The sequence below is a fragment of the Oryx dammah genome, unplaced genomic scaffold (genome assembly GCF_014754425.2).
Source record: "Oryx dammah isolate SB20612 unplaced genomic scaffold, SCBI_Odam_1.1 HiC_scaffold_8, whole genome shotgun sequence".
In the NCBI taxonomy this organism is placed as follows: Eukaryota; Metazoa; Chordata; class Mammalia; order Artiodactyla; family Bovidae; genus Oryx; species Oryx dammah.
The window spans coordinates 51,500,337-51,520,423 of NW_024070192.1; the positions used below are offsets into that span (position 1 = coordinate 51,500,337).

General features: G+C 38.8%; 1 protein-coding gene and 1 long non-coding RNA gene across 6 annotated transcripts in view; one reads left to right on the forward strand and one right to left on the reverse strand.

The window, feature by feature from the left end:
* CLTC (clathrin heavy chain) overlaps window positions 1-20,087 on the reverse strand; it is a 70,134-nt gene that overhangs the window by 43,753 nt on the left and 6,294 nt on the right. For all 4 annotated transcript variants that reach the window (XM_040244174.1, XM_040244173.1, XM_040244171.1 and 1 more), the window contains exons 2-4: window positions 3,583-3,790; window positions 692-960; window positions 7-168 (exon numbers count right to left, since the gene is read on the reverse strand). In XM_040244174.1, coding sequence (XP_040100108.1) covers window positions 7-168; window positions 692-960; window positions 3,583-3,790 — 639 coding nt within the window. The remainder of the gene's footprint in view (window positions 1-6; window positions 169-691; window positions 961-3,582; window positions 3,791-20,087) is intronic.
* On the forward strand, window positions 319-18,700 carry LOC120866457. 2 transcript variants are annotated; one of them, XR_005721663.1, is made up of 3 exons: window positions 319-408; window positions 15,152-15,156; window positions 18,684-18,700. It is a non-coding gene; the product is annotated as an uncharacterized LOC120866457 (long non-coding RNA). The 2 variants fall into 2 exon arrangements; XR_005721662.1 differs by lacking the exons at window positions 15,152-15,156; window positions 18,684-18,700 and adding exons at window positions 9,622-9,625; window positions 13,502-13,533.

Sequence of the window (20,087 nt, forward strand, 5' to 3'; positions counted from 1 at the left end):
ACTTACCTTCCCTCCCGCTTGACCCCGTACTGCAAAACAAAACAACGTTGACTCTTCAGCATTGCCTTCCATCTTAAACTGTGCGAAGCTAGCCGCGTGTCCTTCAATGGGCTGAGACACTTTCCTATCTACGGAATATAACTGCATAGCTCCTACCACACGATTTTGCTACAAAAGATCAAGCAGAATAAAGTTTGGGGTCCCAACAAACCAGTAACTTCCAGATACAATAATCAGTGAAATAATTAAAACACTTTATCATCTTTAGAAGGATTTACAATTCCTTTTCTCTCAATGCAGATTTGACACTTCTTAATTTAAAATTTAGTTGCAAACATTCTATTAAAGCTTAACATGAATGTTTAAAATGTGCCTCACATACAACCATCTCTTTACACTATCTTTTTTGTAAAAAAAGATACAGGAGTACTCATTTTGCAGTAAATATTCACAATAAATTCCAAATCACTCCAACTCATTCCCTCAACCCACAGAGAAGACCTCAAAACACCTTGCTAAGAGTACTCCAACCTGTATGACAGTATAAGGGCATAAAACCATCAACTTTAAAAAAAAAAAAAAAAGGAGGGGGAGTCAGATTGGCAAAGAAGATACAATTTCAAAATAAACTACATTCCAAGCACATAAATTCTCTAGACCTTTTCTTTATTAAAAACTAGAAAAATGTTACCTGTGCAGATATGCCAGTGAGAAGTAACCACTTCTGCTTTGCATCAGTTCGATAATTGATAATCTGGCAGCCTGCGAGGCTAGAGTGGCGATCAAACATTTTCACCGGCTGCGACTCTCCTTCCATACTCCAATGATAAACTGCATTATCCGTAACAAGAGCAACCGTATTCAAAGAGATCCATTTCCAGAAGGTCACATCATCAGTCATGGTATGGGCCTTCATTTTACTTTTCATTTCAATGTTAAATATCTGGAGAGTTTTCCCAGCTAAAAACAAAAGAATTAAATCACTAAGAAAGCAAAGCTCAGGATAAATTAGTACCTAGCTAGATCAGACTTTCTCTGCGGCAAAATCTGTAACTTCCAAACAAAATGGTCCTAGCATGAGACTCAATATCTACAGAAGTCACACTGACAGAACAGCAACCACTGAGGAGCTGGGACTGAGCAATCTACACCTAAACGTGAGGCAAAAACGATCACCTCTAATAAACACATTTTAAACAGACAGTATGACTTCCAAAGAGTTTTAAATCCCAACTAAAATTGAACAGCTCCCTTAATGATGAAAAACAAGTTGTAACCTTCATACTTAACTTAATGGTTGGTACACAGAAAAAAACAAATCTGATTCAAGCACATGGGGAAAACGTCTACTTTTTAAAAGGCAGCCATCCCCCATTCAAATATATCTTGTGGAAACTTCTTTGGAAGAGGATCTACTGCAGCTCTACCTTGTGCCACTAACGCATGAGAGAGGGGCATGCTACACTGTACTGGTTTAAGATACAAAGGGAAGGTAGAGGTGCTACAGGAAAGGAGAGGAAGACAAAGGAGGGTGCTTCAGATTTAATATATGAAAGGTAAGCACAAAATTCAAGCTTCAACCAGTTAAAGCAGCAAGCATGTAGTAAAAGTGGATGAAATCTGCTATGAATGTTAAGAGTTCACTGAGTCAGATGCAAAGGTTTATACTTAAAATTTGAGACCCATCACAATCCAAAAAGTGATTTGGTTTAAGTTAATAGAGATCAAAGCCCACAGCTAACACTAGGCTGTCTAATTCGTATTAGTCCTTTAGAGACTAAAGGAAACTCCATTCCTGAGCCTCAGAGAATTTGGCTCCTGAAGAACAAAAATTATAAGCTAATAAGGGAGTGGGGGTGGAGAGAGGGATGGGATGGGACACAAAACACAGAGCTTTGCACCACAGCCCTCCTTAATCACTGCATGGGCAAAAACTCCTTCCACAAAATGAGAATGCTATCCCCATCCCACACAACATGTAAACCACAACCAGACCTGGACAACTGTGAGAGTTATGGTCCTGTTTATAAAAAGAAACCAAGGGATTTGAAACTGGATTCAGGAGGAAGCCGTATTTGGGAATGACTTAACTTTCCTTTGTTTCTTCCCCAACCCCTAGTTAATTACATGTTTTATTCTTTACGTGAAAGAGGTTGGAGCATATGTACATGGGGTGTTTTGGGGAGGAGGGCAAGGGTTGACAGCTTAACTGTGTAGTGTAGACATACAGGCACAAATCTATAATGGTATTACTGTATGGTGCTCTGACAACTTTTTCAATTTATTCTTTTTATAGAACAGGACAATAACTGATACAATCTAATTTAAGAAAACTCACCATCTGCACACATAAGAAAGCATTAAGAAATGTGATAAAATAACAATAACATTAAAAATAGAAAAGAATTATGAGAAAATTAAAACGATGGCCTTTTAATAGAGGGATGAGAGCTGTTAAGCAGTTGAATTTAAATTCTTTAAGGAGGCTGAAGGGAACTTACTACCTTAAATATGTACTGCAAATAACAGACCACTGCCACAGAATAAGTATCCCAGGTAAAATGTGGACCATCTTTCCCAGAGATGAGATCAACTTCTATCTTGGAGATGTAACAGTGACTTATTTGAATATGTTTTCCTCTCTACCCCTCGCCCAACCAATTTAATTTCCAAACAGTGTTACTACTAAACACAAAATATAAATCATGTGGAAAAAACAAGTCTATTTAAATACTTCAGCACCTGGAACAAGTCACCCACAAATTTACCAAGAAATTACCAAGAATCTGAACACTTCCTCCTACTATCAAGAATAAAAGCAACAAACCAAAAAAGAGGCAATTAAATGTCTCTTTCGGGTTCAGGTAGTTTGCTACCTAGCCCTCTTAAGAGTCTGTTTTAAAGTCAATTCTGCTCTCAGTCTAAAGTTCAAAGGAAAAAAATTATCGTAAAACTCCCAGAAAGTATGAGGGTCTCTGAACTCTGTTTGGACTGACAGGCTGTAGAGTTAGTTCCCTACTACGACAATTAAAAAGTTAGTCTGAATAACACCATTGATTCTAAAAAGTTAATACCCACCTATATATACACACACACTTTAAAAAATTAGTATTAAGTTCAAGCCAGTTTTAGAATTTGTTAATTTAAATGTAACACAAACGTGACGTACAAAAAAGACACAGAATGAAGTTTATCACCATAACAAAATTCTGCAATATTTAGTTGCTAATACTAGTAAAGTATATTTTACTCCAGAAAACAAATCACTAATTTCTTGTGTCTTCTGTAAATGGGGTCATGTTTTTAATATAATCTTACCACACCATAGGTATAAAGCTTAAATTCATTTAATCTAAATCTTAAAATTTTTCCAAGTATAAGCAGAAAGTAAGATAGCTCACAGAATTATGCCAAGTAAAAGTCATGAAAATAGTTAAAAAAATCAAACACAGTAACAGCTATCATTTTGCAGATCTATTTAACCAAACTTAATATACTAAAAAAAAAAAAGATTCTAATTACAGTATTTGAATAAATTCCTATAGGAAAAGTTTTAAGAAAAAAAACACAATCTGTTTTTACCTTTTAGTGCAATTACTTTGCTGGCTGGATTCATGATGGCGCTGTCTGCTGAAATTGGTCTTCGAATTGGATTACTTGGGTCATTCATATCAATGATTACCACCTGGGCCTGCTCTCCTACTTTCTCTCTAATGCAGATGAATTTGTCTGACTCCATAGTCAAGGTACTGAAGCCAATGTTTGCTGGGTTTATACCCAGGTTCTGGAGCTGAGGGAAGAAAAAAACAAAAAATATTAATAAATCATGCTACAAAGTGAATTAGAAAGACTTGATATTCATGTGTGGTCATCATTACAAATCCTCATTTAACCATTACTACTTCAAGGTCAACACTGACAACTCCATTACACGGATTCAAATGAGGCAATTAATATAATGGACCTTCTCTCTTCCAACAAGTATGGCATTCAATTGTTTTGTTATAATCCTGCAGTCGTAACTTGAGAGGTATAACCATCTGGTTACAACTAAGAGGAAGAACAGACAGATTTAAAGGGAAGAGCTACATCTGAGAGGTAGCCTTTATGGGTCAAGGAACCTGAGGTAATCAATGTTTCTTGGCTTGGGATCTCTGAACTATTGGACCTGTCCTCTCTAATCCCCTTTAGCATTTAGTAGTTACTTGATCATATGTACTGGACTTCAGGAAACTGAAAATTATTGATAAATTTATAGCATAAATTGAGAGAGTTAAAAATTTCACAGGGTTCTTGGTCTAAAGGAACTTGGATCAGTCACAGCAGACAAGTAAGTTACAATACTTGGCAAAAAGTGCCAAAACAGATACCTAAGACAGATCCAGTCAAAGGAAGCCTACAGGCAAGGGAGCGAATGTGTTCAACAGAAGCAGACTAGAGAACACACCACAGAAGGATGAGCACATATTAAGGCCTAGAGATATGAAAGTGTGGTCTGCTGAGGCTTCCCTGGTGGTCCACTGGTTAAGAATCTGCGTTTCAATGTAGGGGATGCTGGTTAGATCCCTGGTTGGAGAACTAAGATCCCACTTGCTGGGGGGCAACTAAGCCCATGTGCTGCTACTGAGACCCAAAACAGCTAAATAAATAAATAAAACAAAAAGAAGTGTGGTCTGCTAAGGGAATTCTAAGTGCTCTTGTAACACTGAGAATAGAGATTATGTATGAAAGGCTTTTGGAGAATTAAGATTACAAACACAGGTATGGGCTAGACTGGTAAGCTACATGTACCCCAGTAAAAATCCTGAATTGATCCTAAGGAAACTACTTAAGCATTTTAGCAAGGAACATAATGGAATCAGATTTGCTTTGTGTATGCAGAAGCTATTAATTTGCTAAGCAAATATACAAGATCTAAAAATGACACGTCTTTGAAAACTAGTTACATATGTAAGTGAGAACAAGAGAAGGAGATTTCTACCAGAATGGGTCATTTCTCTAGGTGACTGAATGTAGTATAATAGACCACCACTCAAAGGCTATCTGAAGGCTTTCTTAGCTTTGACCAGCCTGAGGGTTTTATTTTATTTTTTTCCTCCAACAAGTAACAAATTCATATGGAACAAAATACAAACAAAAATTTTAAAGCACGGGAAAAGAAAAATCACTGTCACTACTCTCTGCTGGACCAGCTGAGCCAAGGTAACTGTGCAGGCATGCTCAGTCACTCAGTCCTGTCCAACTCTGTGCGACCCCATGGACTGTAGGCCACCAGGCTCCTCCTCTGTCCATGGAATTTTCCAGGCAAGATACTGGAGTGGGTTGCCATTTCCTACTCCAGGGGGTCTTCCTGACCCAGGGATTAAACCTATGTCTCTTTCATTGGCAGGTGGACTCTTTACTGCTGAGCCACCTGGAAGCCCTAAAAGTTATTCTGTCAAACTCTTCTGCTAATAAGAGCTTAACTATAACCAGTCCAGGATTTCAAAAGAATAGAAGGTAAGATTAAGAGACTACATTGTAATTTCACTTCCCTCTTACACCTCAATGACTGCAGGTACAATGATAAAGTATAGTTACAGTAACTTTGTCACGGAATACTAGGGTAAGTAACCAAGCAATTGTCTAACTATAAACACAAACATGGTAATAAAGTGGAAGATTTACTAGTTGTACAAACTCAAGTATATGCTGTAGTGCAAGGCAAGTATACAAGCTGTGAGATATGTAACTTATAAGTGAGTTTGGTTACAACAAAACTTCATGAATTACCAATTTTCATTTCTTCCTAACTTTAACTTTTAGTGACATTCAGTTTCAGAACTAAGGGAGGAAGATAAAGAAGTGGTCCTCAACAATCCATGAAGGGAACTTGTCAGGGGTTAAGGCATGCCTTGTGCAAACCAGGCTGTCTAATTTCATAAGAGGTGGATACATTTGTATTTCTGAGTAGACCAGTCCTCATTCTCAAGTTTAATTGAGTTACCTTTCCAATAATTAAGAAAATATTTCAGCAGATCCTAGAGCTCCCAGAACCATATACATAAAAGCAACAAGTTATCTTCTAAACTACTCTTTAAAAGAATTCTAGGCTTCTAAGTTACTACCAAGCATTCACCAAAGGCAATTTTGAGTCTCAGCTGTCACAGCTTAAATCCTACAGTGTCTGAGAAAGTAAAAATAAACAGTGCTAGTCAAACAGTAAAATTAAAACAAGGATGCAAACCACAAACACACTCAACTAAATGATTCTAAGAGATTCCTTTTTATTCCTCCACATAAGAGGTAGGTAGAAGACAAGTGTAAGAAAAGAAAACCCTATGAGATAATAAAGAGGAGGGACAATAGTAAGTCAAGAAACGTGTGTTTTTTATTCTTTACCAGATCTCCAGATAAATGCAGCAAGAAATGTCTTCAAAAGCCAGCAGAGACCTTCAGCCTCAGAGCTTTTATTTGCAGAAAAAGCAAAGATTTGGTGCAAAGTGGGGGCATTTCCTGATACTTCTCCCTCAATCTATGTAGTACTTTTACTTTTTTTTCTCATTAAACACATTCTACTAAGAAAGTTGTGTATATACACATTTTTTAACCTTCGCTATCAACAATGTACTCCATATGAAAGATTTACTTTATTAAAAATAAATAAATAAGAAGTAGGTGGCAAATCCTCACCAATCTACACATTTAAACATTTTAAGAAGCATATTTAAAAAAAAAAAAAAAAGCATACTTAAGTAATGCCCATTCACACAACTAAATAGGAAACTGCTCCTTCCTAAAAAGCCTCTCCCAGTTGTTAGGATAAGTGACCTATTCCAATAGGTTAACAGAAAGTTACTTTTTCTCCCTCCTCTTCAAATAAGGTCAGTAAGAATTTTTCTTTATTGCTGATACTTCTCAGTGAGAATGCCCAGAACACTCACCAATTCTTCCCAAATTTTCCAAGGATATATTAAAAAGGAAAACATCCCAAAACAATTCTGGTTTAGATGCACTCTCAAAATGGGGTCAACATAAAAGGGTTATCATACTACATATCTTATGTCTGATAATATTTGTGTAGATTAAAACTTTAAAATACAACGAAGGGAATTAATTCCTGGCGGACCAATGGCTAGGACTCCACACTTCCACTGCTGCAAGCCCAGGTTTGATCCCTTGTCAGGGAACTAGGGTCCCACAAGCTGCACAGTGCAAACAAAGAACAAAACCCAAAACACTATAATGTTTTTAAACAGGTTTCATTTTCAAAACAGCATATACTAGCCATAAAATATTCCAGTCAGGTATAAAGGTCTAATGGTGATGAAAGTGAAAGAAGAGAGTGAGAAAGTTGGCTTAAAGCTCAACATTCAGAAAACTAAGATCATGGCATCCGGTCTCATCACTTCATGGCAAATAGATGGGGAAACAGTGGAAACAGTGGCTGACTTTATTTTTTGGGCTCCAAAATCACTGCAGATGGTGACTGCAGCCATGAAATTAAAAGACACTTGCTCCTTGGAAGGAAAGTTATGACCAACCTAGGCAGCATATTAAAAAGCAGAGACATTACTTTGCCAACAAAGGTCCGTCTAGTCGAGGCTATGGTTTTTCCAGTAGTCATATATGGATGTGAGAGTTGGACTATGAAAAAAGCTGAGCGCAGAAGAATCGATGCTTTTGAATTGTGGTGTTGGAGAAGACTCTTGAGAGTCCCTTGGACTGCAAGGAGATCCAACCAGTCCATTCTAAAGGAGATCAGTCCTGGGTGTTCACTGGACATCACCTTCAATATCACCTGATGTCGAAGCTGAAACTCCAATACTCTGGCCACCTGATGCAGAGAACTGACTCATTTGAAAAGACCCTGATGCTGGGAAAGATTGAGGGCAGAAGGGGACACAGGATGAGATGGTTGGATGTCATCACCAACTCGATGGACATGGGTTTAGGTGGACTCCGGGAGTTGGTGACGGACAGGGAGGCCTGGCGTGCTGCGGTTCATGGGGTCACAAAGAGTCAGACATAACAGAGTGACTGAACTGAACTGAATGGTATATGAGCTATATACCACAGAAACTGAATCACAGATTGTGGAACAAACCATTAATAAATTCAGAGAACATACTAAGCATCTACATACTTGCAGCTGTTTTCAGAGAATATACAATAATACTCAAAACTCTGTCCACATTTTTTATCCTCTCAATTGGCAAAATTTCACTACTTTTGAAGTTGTTTGTTGTTCAGTCGATAAATTGTGTTGGACTCTTTGTGATCCCATGGACTGTTGCATGCCAGGCTTCCCTACTGTCCTTCACTATCTCCTAGAGTTTGCTCAAACTCCTGTCCACTGAGTCAGTGATGCCATCCAACCATCATGTCTTGTCTTCTCCTTCTGCCCTGAATCTTTCCCAGTATCACTGTCTTTCCCAGTGAGTCAGCTCTTCCCACCAGGTGGCTTAACTCTAATAGAGCCTCAGCTTCAGTCCTTCCAATGAACATTCAGGGTTGATTTCCCTTTAGGACTGACTCATTTGATCTCCATGGTATCCAAGGGACTCTCAAATGTTGAAGATGGGAATATTCTATTTGGAGACATACTTGGAAGTTTCTATAATAAAGTATCTTTTTTAAACTTCAAATAATTTTTATTATTTTCTAACTATTATTTATAAAATAAGAATATGGAGTCAATACCCTTCAGTCCAAAAAAATGGATTGTTTCCTTTTTGAATAGTTGTGACATGCATATGACAAAGAATTCATTCTATACAAAGGGTGTAACTACTATTAAAAGTCATTCACTCCACGTTTCCAGTAATACCTCTCTCCCGCCAGCAATTAGGGATACTTCTCCATCTTAGACATCCTATGCACAGATTAAAATATATATATATTTCCAGTTTCCCTTAAAAAGAAACAACACTAGTCTCCCTTATAAAAAAAAAAAAAAAAACACTAATGGCACATGCACAAAAGCACAAAACTATCAACTGCTCCCTTTTAAAGAAAGTCACCCAAACTTTGCAATTCGTTTAGTTTCCAGGCTAGATTCTGCATACTAGTCGTTAAGCGGCACTACTGTAAGACTTGACACTTAAATCTAGTTCAGATGCTAAAAAATAAGTAGTCATCCATCCCTAGTTACCCACTGGGGATTGGTTCCAGGTGCCCTGGCAGACATCAAAAATCCACAGATGCTGGTTAAGGCCTTTATATGTATGGGAAACCACAGATTAGGAGAGGAGAAAGTGAAAGTGAAGTCGCTCAGTTGTGCCAGACTCTTTGCGACCCCATGGATAGTTGCCTACACTAAGCTCCTCCATCCATGGGATTTTCAAGGCAAGAGTACTGGAGTGGGGTGCCATTTCCTTCTCCAGGGAATCTTCCCAACTCAGGGATCAAACCTAGGTCTCTCATATTGTAGACGGACGCTTTACTGTCTGAGCCACCAGGGAAGTCCATAAGAGGAGGGTTGACTGTAAATAGATTTACTGTTAATCAGCACACCCAAAACTTTGGAGTGCCCTGGAATTATATTTTACAAATGATACAGAATTGTTTCCTTTTCCTTTTCCCCTGTCCCAATTTGGATTGACATGGCGGGGGGGGGGGGGGGAGACACTGCATTCTTAGTTTTGTACTGAGAAACAGTATTTCAGATTCCCCACAATCCAGAGAACACAGCAGGTTCTTCATTCAAATAGACAATTACTGTACAAATGTCTAACTCTGATTATAAACTACAAATGATTCTGAACTACAAATCAGTTCTGTGGATTCATCATAAGAAAAAAACGTCTGGGTTTAGCCCTAGTTTTGCCAAATAAATGATGAAAGTTAATCAGTTATCTCTGTATATCTACCATTTCTTTATCTGAAACATCTGAGATGACAGTACATTGCCCACAATGGTGAGGATTTAATTGAAGTGCTTTCAGAACATAGTAAAGCCTCAAAAGATACTACTAGTACATATAATACATGAGTACCCTGGCCAGCTCAAGATTAGCTTTTTTTGAATTTGCATTTTATCTGCTTAATTCAGCTGTGCTAGAAGCTGGCTAAAACTCGGGGTGTGAATTTCTTTGAACTACTGATAAAAAGATTACTAGTCTCTCTGTGCTCAACTTAGTAGACACTGCATGTTTGTTTGTTTTTTCTTTTGAGAAAAGGAAATTACTCTTTAAAATTTCCAATTCTGCTCTTTAATTTACCCAACTAAAAGTCAGGTAAAGACCAGAATCTTCAAAATCATGTAACATGGAATCATGTAACATATCCATGCCAAGTAACCCCATTTTATTTCAATTATTATTTTTAGAGGCACATGGAAAAATACTGTTGAGGCTTTCTAGCAAACTTGGCAAATATATCTCCTAAACCTCTATTTAGGGAGCAAGCCAGGAAAGCTAATGCAAACAGAAGGCGTAAGGTCTGGAGCAAAAATTCTCTTTACCCTAAAGAGCTCAAGGCTAAGAAACAGGTGAAGTGGAAAGCACTTTCTCCCTTAGTGCAACCAAGAGTTGAAGCTACCTGGGTCAGAGAAACACACACACACTGCCCCCCAGCCCCTGATACATTTCCAAAACCAAAATTTCCCAATTTTTCCTAATCTGCCCATGCCCACTATTTCAGATCCATTTACCCAACTAAACCATATATCCTCAAATAAAAAAAACTTTCTTAAAGAATGAAATCCTCTGCCATTTCTGCCTGTCAATAGTTCTAACGCCTCAAATATTCTTACACAAAAGAACAACATTTCTTTACTAATTGTTTATGGCTAATTAGCATATTCAAAAGCAGAGACATTACTTTGCCGACTAAGGTCCATTTAGTCAGGGCTATGGTTTTTCCAGTAGTCATGTATGGATGTGAGAGTTGGACTGTGAAGAAGGCTGAGTGCCGAAGAATTGATGCTTTTGATGTGGTGTTGGAGAAGACTCTTGAGAGTCCCGTGGACTGCAAGGAGATCCAACCAGACCATTCTGAAGGAGATCAGCCCTGGGATTTCTTTGGAAGGAATGATGCTAAAGCTGAAACTTCAGTACTTTGGCCACCTCATGCGAAGAGTTGACTCACGGGAAAAGACTCTGATGCTGGGAGGGATTGGGGGCAGGAGGAGAAGGGGACGACAGAGGATGAGATGGCTGGATGGCATCACGAACTCGATGGACGCGAGTCTGAGTGAACTCCAGGAGTTGGTGATGGACAGGGAGACCTGGTGTGCTGCGATTCATGGGGTCACAAAGAGTCGAACACGACTGAGCGACTGAACTGAACTGAACTGAATTACTTCTCAGGATAATTACAGATGAAAGGATTTACGAAACCCAAGATTCTGCACTAATATAAATAAAACAGGAGAAGTTGTTTTGCAGAAGAAAGCTAACTTAAAAATGGTAAAAGACTGATGGAATTCTTTAAAAGTCAGTATTTTGCGATCAACACAATAACTAACTGATTCAGACAAAAATCATCAGTGGATTCAAGAACAGATGAAATTTTGAGAAACAAAATGTATTTGTAATGTTTCAAAATACCTCCCCACGAAACAAAGGGAAAAGGAGATTTATGGTGAAGAAAACTATTAGACCCAACCCTCATCAAAGTGAAGTGAAAGTGAAGTCCCTCAGTCGTGTCCAACCCTTTTCGACCCGTGGACTGTAGCCCACCAAGCTCCTCCGTCCATGGGATTCTCCAGGCAAGAATACTGGAGTGGGTTGCCATTTCCTTCTCCAACCCTCATCAAAGGGTTGTGATAAAAGTTAACATAACTAGCAATGAGTCAAAATGATAGCATGTGCTTCCCTTGCCAATGTGAGGCATTACAAAGAACACATCACCCCTGTAGTATTCCTGACAAAAGTATACAGCCTGAATTCAATCATAAAGACACATCAGACAAACACAAACTGAGGAACATGCCACAAAAAAAATGACCTATATTCTTTTAAAAACAGGACAACTCAATGCAATTCATGATCCTGAGTTTTCTTACAAAGAACATTACTGGAGCAACTGATGAAATCTGAATTGAGCCTGAGATACAGTAGTCTGTCAAATTCTTCACTTCAATCACTGCAGTATGGCTGTATAAGACCATGTTGTTATTCATACTAGAGTACGTAGTGGCAGAGGCATCATATCTGCAAACCACTTTCAAACAGTCCAGTAAAAAAAATGTACTGAAAGAAGATAAATCAGATGTAGCAAAAAAATTAAGAACTGACAAATCCAGGTAAAGTGTGCAAAGAACCTCTGTACCATTCTTCAACTTTTCTGTAAAAAACTCTGTAAAAATTTGAATGTTTCTTACAAGGGTCGTAACTGAAGGCAACATACAAGTCTTGCCTGGATCCTGCTTTAAACAAACCAAATTAACATTTAGGGACAATAAGGGAAATCTGAATATGGACTGGTTTTCAGAACATCGAGGAACTGTTAACTATTAGGATGTTATAACGCTACTGTGATTATAAAAAGCTTTTCTAAAGATGCATGCATACTGGAATATTTATGAAACATTATTATAGCCTAAATTTTTAAAAATGTTTAATTAAAACAAATACAGCAAAATAGCATTAAAAATCTAGATGACTGGGTATATGCTCTTACCAGTATTATGAAAATGTGCAAAGTTACTATTTTTTGAAGTTTTAAAAAAGGGATGAATCTCTGCTCTTATAGGTTACAGAACTTGAAAATTAAATTGAAGCTATAAGGATTAGACTTTATTGGACAGTTTACTTGTATGGCAGGAAGGAAGGAATACAACCTCAGAAGGCAGAGATGAAAATCAAACCATTCATCTGGTTTGATTTTGCTCTGTAAAGGAGCTGAAGAACATCTGCCCAATTAGAACTGAGAGGTTTGCTACACTGTCCAATATGGTCACATGTAGCCATTTACTTTAGCTTAGTAAATAAAATTTAAAATTCAGTTTCTCAGTCACACTGATCTCATTTCAAGTACTCAACTGCCACATGTGACTACCATGCTGGAAAGCACAGAACATAGAATACTTCCATTATTGCACGGTTCTACTGGAGAGCACTGTTTTCAGAAGTTTTTCTTGCGAGTCCGACAAGGAGAAAGGGAGAACTTCTTTTAAATTAAACTCTGGCAAAATATAAAGGACAGCTGGCAAAAAGACACACTCACCTTAGGTAAGGATTTCAGACAAGACAAGGAGAAGCAGAAAGAAATTACAACTTTCAGGTTTCAGAGCCCAGGTAGCTGCAGGAGGCTTAAGGGGAAAAAGTCTACAAAGTTCAATGCTACCACAAGTCCAAGGAAGAGCTCACCTCACTCTGGGTGCTTCTTTCAAGAAAGCACTAAACATTCAAATAGCTACTGCTGCTGCTAAGTCGCTTCAGTTGCATCTGACTCTGTGCAACCCCACAGATGGCAGCCCACCAGGCTCCCCCGTCCCTGGGATTCTCCAGGCAAGAACACTGGAATGGGTTGCCATTTCCTTCTCCAATGCATGAAAGTGAACAGTGAAAGGAAGTCGCTCAGTCGTGTCCGACTCTTTGCGACCCCATGGACTGCAGCCTACCAAGCTCCTCAGTCCATGAGATTTTCTAGGCAAGAGTACTGGAGTGGCTTGCCATTGCCTTCTCCATCAAATAGCTAAGGCCCAGGTTAAAAGGGGCTGATGTAATTTCTTCAGAGAACAGGGGAAAAGAAAAGCCCATCTCTGTGCCTGATAAAATACCACTGCCTCAATTTCTAAGATGCTCATCAATGTAAAAAAGCCTTTGGGGAAAGAGTACAACTGTAAGATGAACCCTCAATTTAAAAAGTGTTGACTCTGAAAGAGACTGTATTAAAATCAAAGAAATGTGGTCAAAAAATTTTTTTTAATTTCAGCAATATTACATTCAGAAATCTAAGTTAAATGCTCATCAGTTTTTAACATTTTAAGCTTTGATTTTCCGGTCTTGGTTTTGAAACTATACTTGATTTAACTGTCCATGTGGCAAACAGAAAAGAGAAAGTGTCTATCCCTGTATGAGGGGGAGCAAGGCATAATTAGGTGCTGCATAAAAGGTTTAAGCAATTTAATAAATGGCAAGCTCTTAGAGCTTCCCTAGTGGCTCAGATGGTAAAGAATCTGCCTGCAATGCGGGTCGGGAAGATCTCCTGAAGGGGGCATGGCAACCCATCCTGTATTCTTGCCTGGAGAATCCCCATGAACAGAGAAGCCTGGTGGGCTACAGTCCATGGGGTTGCAAAGAGTTAGACATGACTGAGAGACTAAGCACACAAGCTCTTAGAATAGCATGGGGGCACGCAAGAATTTGTTTTCGAGATTTCTGTCCTTTTACAGTTATTTAACTCTGGGACCATGGTATCATGACAAACTATTCTAAAACAGATTGGCTCTGATGTCACATTACTAACATTACATAGCGAGGGCCAAAGTGGGAATCGCCTTTTTTCAAAATTCTTGTTACTAAAGAAAGCTTGGAAAACCTTCACTTATCAAGGAAATTAGGAAATCCAGTGACAGTGAGTCAGCATCTATCAGAATACATTTAGTGATCAAACTATTAAAACGTTGTTAAAGGAACCAAATGGACTATGTCTGTATTAATCCAATAGTATACATGTATTAAAAAGGGTAGAAAAAATAAATAAATAAAAATAAATAAAAAGGGTAGAAAATTCTGCCATAAGGCAATTCAACCACCTAAAACCAGACAACTTTTTCAATGTCCAATTCTTTGACTAGCTAAAAATGACACTCTCCATCAGCATAACATCTGTCTAAGCAATCAATCACAATTGTGTCTGTGCCTACAAATATCATACAATTTAAAAAATAACGAATTTGCTTTGAGTCTACTAATTTCATCCAGCACTTCCTACCTCTGATCAGACAGGAACATTTACTGGAAACAGGCTTTTCTATAAGCACACCCGGGGAGTCTGCTTCCTAATGAATGACTAGTAAGCTCAGAACACAACTCATTTACCAGCTGAATCAGCTGAAGATCAAAATATATTAAATTTTGTGTTTATGACAGCATTATTATGGATTATGTTTCACAATTAGTGCTTGGCTTTACACTTTCCGGTTCCTTCCTCCTTGTTTCGTCTTAACAGTTAGAATGTAAAGGAAGGATGTACAGATACTGTATTTCAGACAAGGCAGCTTTTGTGCCTGCTCTCCGTATAATCCTACTTGAGTTACATTTTCTGTAAATGAATCATGCATCTTTTGGGGGGAGGGGGAGGTGCACCATGTGGCTTGCAGAATCCTAGTTCCCCCACCAAAGACGGAACCCTCACCCCCTGCAGTGGAAGCAGAGTCTTAAGCACTAGACAGAGAAGGAAGTCCCTGAATCTTGTATCTTGATAAAGACTTAATATTTACTTTACTGCTACAGAGTAAAGAAGTCAACAATTTTAGTCCTGTTGATACTTGGATGTCACCCAATACTGATATTTTTAGGTGCCTGAAGATCTGGTTAACTTCCTACCCAAGGATTTCACTCAGCATGACTTCCTTTTAAAGTTCCAAACATCCTCTACCTTCACCAGCATTAATCACAGTGAAGAAAATGCTGAGAGGAGTAACTGCTGAGCCTTTCCAGGAAACCAGCACAACGTCAAAAACTGCAATTGCTGTTTTCCATAGGAAATTTTAAAAATGCTGAAAACGCAGTATTCCTTTAGTTCTTTCATCAACAGTATAACAGCCACTGTTTTCTACTTACTTCATACACTTTAAGCAACGAATAAAAATGCCCTTGTAGACTCCATACTTAACATATACATTTGTTTCTATTCCATGTAAATCTCTGAAGCAATCATAAAATTTTAACTCTGGTCACTCACTCCAAAATGTTTAATATTTTCAGGAACGAACCATAGTTGCAGACAGGAACTATAAGACTACTAGCTTTGGTAAACTATCAGGAGACTCAAAGAATTTTTCCCTCTTGTAGCCAGCTAATTGGGAAATTTCAAACCTCATATGTGACTCATTCTAAAATAAGAACCCAATAATTTGATGAAATATCACATATTAAGTCTAACCAAGCTGCAGGGAAATACAGTTATACTCCAAATCTTGCAGATAGATGTGACTCCCTAGGGTTTTGCCCTTTCATGTATAAATGCCATTTAGCTGGCACAAAACAACTGAACGCTACCAAAGCTATGACTGGTTCTAGGTGGTGGTTACAGGTATTATCTCAGAAGAAATGGAAATGCAATCTAAAACAGGACACACAATTTAATGGGAGGGCAGAACTACAAAGATTGGGAGAGAACACACAGAAATAAAAACACCGAACAGGGTATTCATTTTCCCAAGCAGACTATTCCCTGGTCATCCAAAAAAGCTTTTGATAACTGTTGGAGAGAACGTGGAAATACTAGAACTCTCATACATGGCTGATGGGGATGTAAAATGGTGTAGCTGCTGTAAAAACGTTGGGTGGTCCCACAAAAAGTTACAATACTGAGTTTATCACAATGTTTCAGTATTAGTCACTCGGTCATGCCCGACTCTTTCCAACCCCATGGACTGTAGCCCGTCAGGCTCCTCTGTCCATGGAATTCTCCAGGCAGGAACACTGGAGTGGGTTGCCATTTCCTTCTCCAGGGGATCTTCCAGACGCAGGGATCAAACTCTGGTCTCCCACACTACAGAGTGCAGAATTACCATATGACCCATAAAGCACTAAAGAACTATAAATAGAACCATAAAGAACTAAATATAGGTATTCAAACAAAAACTTGTACATTAATGTTCATAGCAGCACTATTCACAACAGTCAACAGGTAGAAAGAACACATGTTCATCAGTTGATGAAAGGAAAAATAAAATGTGGTATATCCATACAAAGGAGTATTATTCAGCCCTAAAAGAATGAAGTACTTATACATATAGCTAAACTTCAAACAGTATGCTGAGCGAAGGAGGTTAGACACAAAAGATCACAGACTGTATGATTCCATTTACAGATAAATTCGGAGACAAAGCATATTAATGGTTTGGGGGGATGGGAGGAAGGAGACAGCTTAATGGATATGAGGTTTCCTTCTAGTTTAATGAAATGCTTTGAATCTAGATACAGGTGATAGCTGCAAAATATTGTGAACGTACTAAATACCACTATATTGTTCATTTTAAAATGGTTAATTTTCATTTTAGATGTGCTTAATATATAATTCAAGTAGTCATCTGACTTGTTTATAGACATTTAAAAGTATAAAGTAACTTGGAAATGATTTTCTGTTCTTCACATTTCAGAAACCATTTTAAACTCTTCAAATGCATGTTTCACAACAGAGTCTTCATTAGCAGTAGAACAGTTATCTCCATTCCAACACAGTGCTTTTAAAAAATTCATTATGGTGCAATCATGGGAAATTTATAACATGCCTCTAATTTCTTTTTATGTATCAGGAGGTGTTTTACACTTCTTTTTGGATTATAATCTCCAGAAACATCTCCCTAATGGACTGGTTTTCAAGCAGTATTTAAAATGTTTGCTTACATCAGACAGTTTTAATTGTGAGGCAATACAGAGAAGGATAATTATTTAGGTGTTACCTCTTACCAATGCAGCTGATTTCAAGTCCATGGTAGCCTTCACTAAATGGTGTTGCAGTATTCAATTCAAACAGAAGCAACTGTGAAAGGACTCAGTAATATGAGTACTTGGTAAGACTGCTTATGTAACGAAACTCTTTCCAGAGGAATATTTTATGGTTTAAAAAAGAAACCTGCCATAGATTTGCACAGCTCAGTAGGAGAGAATGTAAAGTATTACAGAGAACTGGGAAAGAGATGGATTTAGTAAACTATCTTCTGCCTATAAATTGTCTTCCCTAATTATTAATCTTTCAAATAATGAGATCTACCCAGTCAGTTTGTCAAGCTGAGCATATGTGGATAGTCTTTTGCTTCCCTCTGTCCACAACAGTCATTTTTAAGCCCTCTTTCTCAGAGGAGCAGCTGGTCAGAAATAGATGAAAGCAACTCTCAATCCAATTTTCATTTTTTATTTCACACAATTCCAAGGGTCATTAAAAACTGCAACCCCCAGGACCTCCAATTCTTCCTCCCCCACTTCAGAAATGGACTGGATAAAGAAAATGAGGAGGAGGAGAGTCTGGTACCACTCCAAGAGCTTGGCTTCAATAACTCACTAAATGGGCATTTTTTTTTCCCTCTCGCATAGCATATATGTTCAGCTCTACTGGATGAAGAGGCCCTCCAGCATAAGGGCCAAGGATGAATATTTGAGTGTCTGTATGGGCTAAGTATCATGATATAAATACAAACACATACTATAATCTAACAACTGCCAAAAAGTATTAATTATTTAATAAATGAGGAAGTTGAGGAGAGCTAAGAAGACAGAGCTTGGATTAAACATCTTAGACGTTTTCCACAATGGTATATTGCATAATTAAAAAATTTTAACATGACAAAATGGTTTCAATGGACCCAGTTCCTACTCTCGAAAACAGGCTTTAAAACCTGCTGTGCTTCCGGGGACTTCCCTGGCAAACAGGCTTTAAAACCTGCTGTGCTTCCGGGGACTTCCTTGGCAAACAGGCTTTAAAACCTGCTGTGCTTCCGGGGACTTCCCTGGCAGTCCCGTGGTCAAGACCCGAGCTCCCACTGCAGGAGGCAGAGGCTTGATCGCTGCGCAGGTTCTGTTCAGTCGCTCAGTCGTGTCCAACTCCATGTGTTGCGACCCCATGGGCCGCAGCACGCCAGGCCTCCCTTCCATCACCAACTCCCAGAGTTTACTCAAATTCGTGTCCACTGAGTCAGTGGCACCATCCAACCATCTCATCTTCTATCGTCCCCTTCTCCTCCTGCCTCCAATCTTTTCCAGCATCAGGGTCTTTCTCAATGAGTCAGTTCTTCGCATCAGGTGGCCAAAGTATTGGAGTTTCATCTTCAGCATCAGTTCTTCCAATCAACACCCAGGACTGATCTCCTTTAGGATGGACTGGTTGGCTCTCCTTGCAGTCCAAGGGACTCTCAAGAGTCTTCTCCAACACCACAGTTCAAAAGCATCAATTCTTCGGTGCTCAGCTTTCTTTACAGGTAGGGGAACTAAAGATCCCACATGCTTCAAGGCACAGCCATAAATAAATAAATAATAAAATCTGCTGTGCTTCAGAACTTAAAGAAAAGCCCTTATTTACTCAATGATTCAGAAGAGGAAGTATTAATATTACTGGCAGTTCTGCCTCCAAAGCCCAATCCCACGAATCTCTAACCCCTTCCCACCTACGGTTATGCTATTCAAACCCGACAAGCATGCTCTACTCCCACTTTCCCCTACCCTCCTCCCCAAGCACAAGAGTCTTCCCCGAGTTCCATTCTAGTTTTACGCTAGAATAAACACAAAAACATGAATAACACAGTAAAGCAGAAGTTTCCTGCTTTCACAAGTGGCTTCAGACTGGAACATATTCACTCTCCAGTCATTAAAGAAAGAGAAATTTGAGTTCAGCCTTATGAAAGGGATATAGATAATTCTTGGTTATTACAAGTTAACCAGATCCCAATCATTCTGCACAACTTTTTACCAGGAACCTGGATAAAACCCTCTGAAAAACCTCAGCCAAATAAATGTTTAAAGGCACAGAAAATCAGATGTTGGTTCACCCGGCCCCTACTTTTCTCATAATACAAAAAAGACTGACCTAAAAACAACCTACTGCTGCTGCTGCTAAGTCGCTTCAGTCGTGTCCGACTCTGTGTGACCCCATAGACGGCAGCTCACCAGGCTCCCCCGTCCCTGGGATTCTCCAGGCAAGAACACTGAAGTGGGTTGCCATTTCCTTCTCCAATGCAGGAAAGTGAAAAGTCAAAGTGAAGTCACTCAGTCGTGTCTGACTCTTAGTGACCCCATGGACTGCAGCCCACCAGGCTCCTCCTACTAGTAGAATGTATACAAAGATCACCAGAGCACATATACAAAGCATACTGATCAGTCACCAAGTGAGGCAACATGCCACAATGAAAGAGCAAATATTAAAGTCTAACCCCCCATTCACTAGCTGTGTGCGACTCTATAGGTTAACTGCTATGAACTTCTGTTTCCCCCATC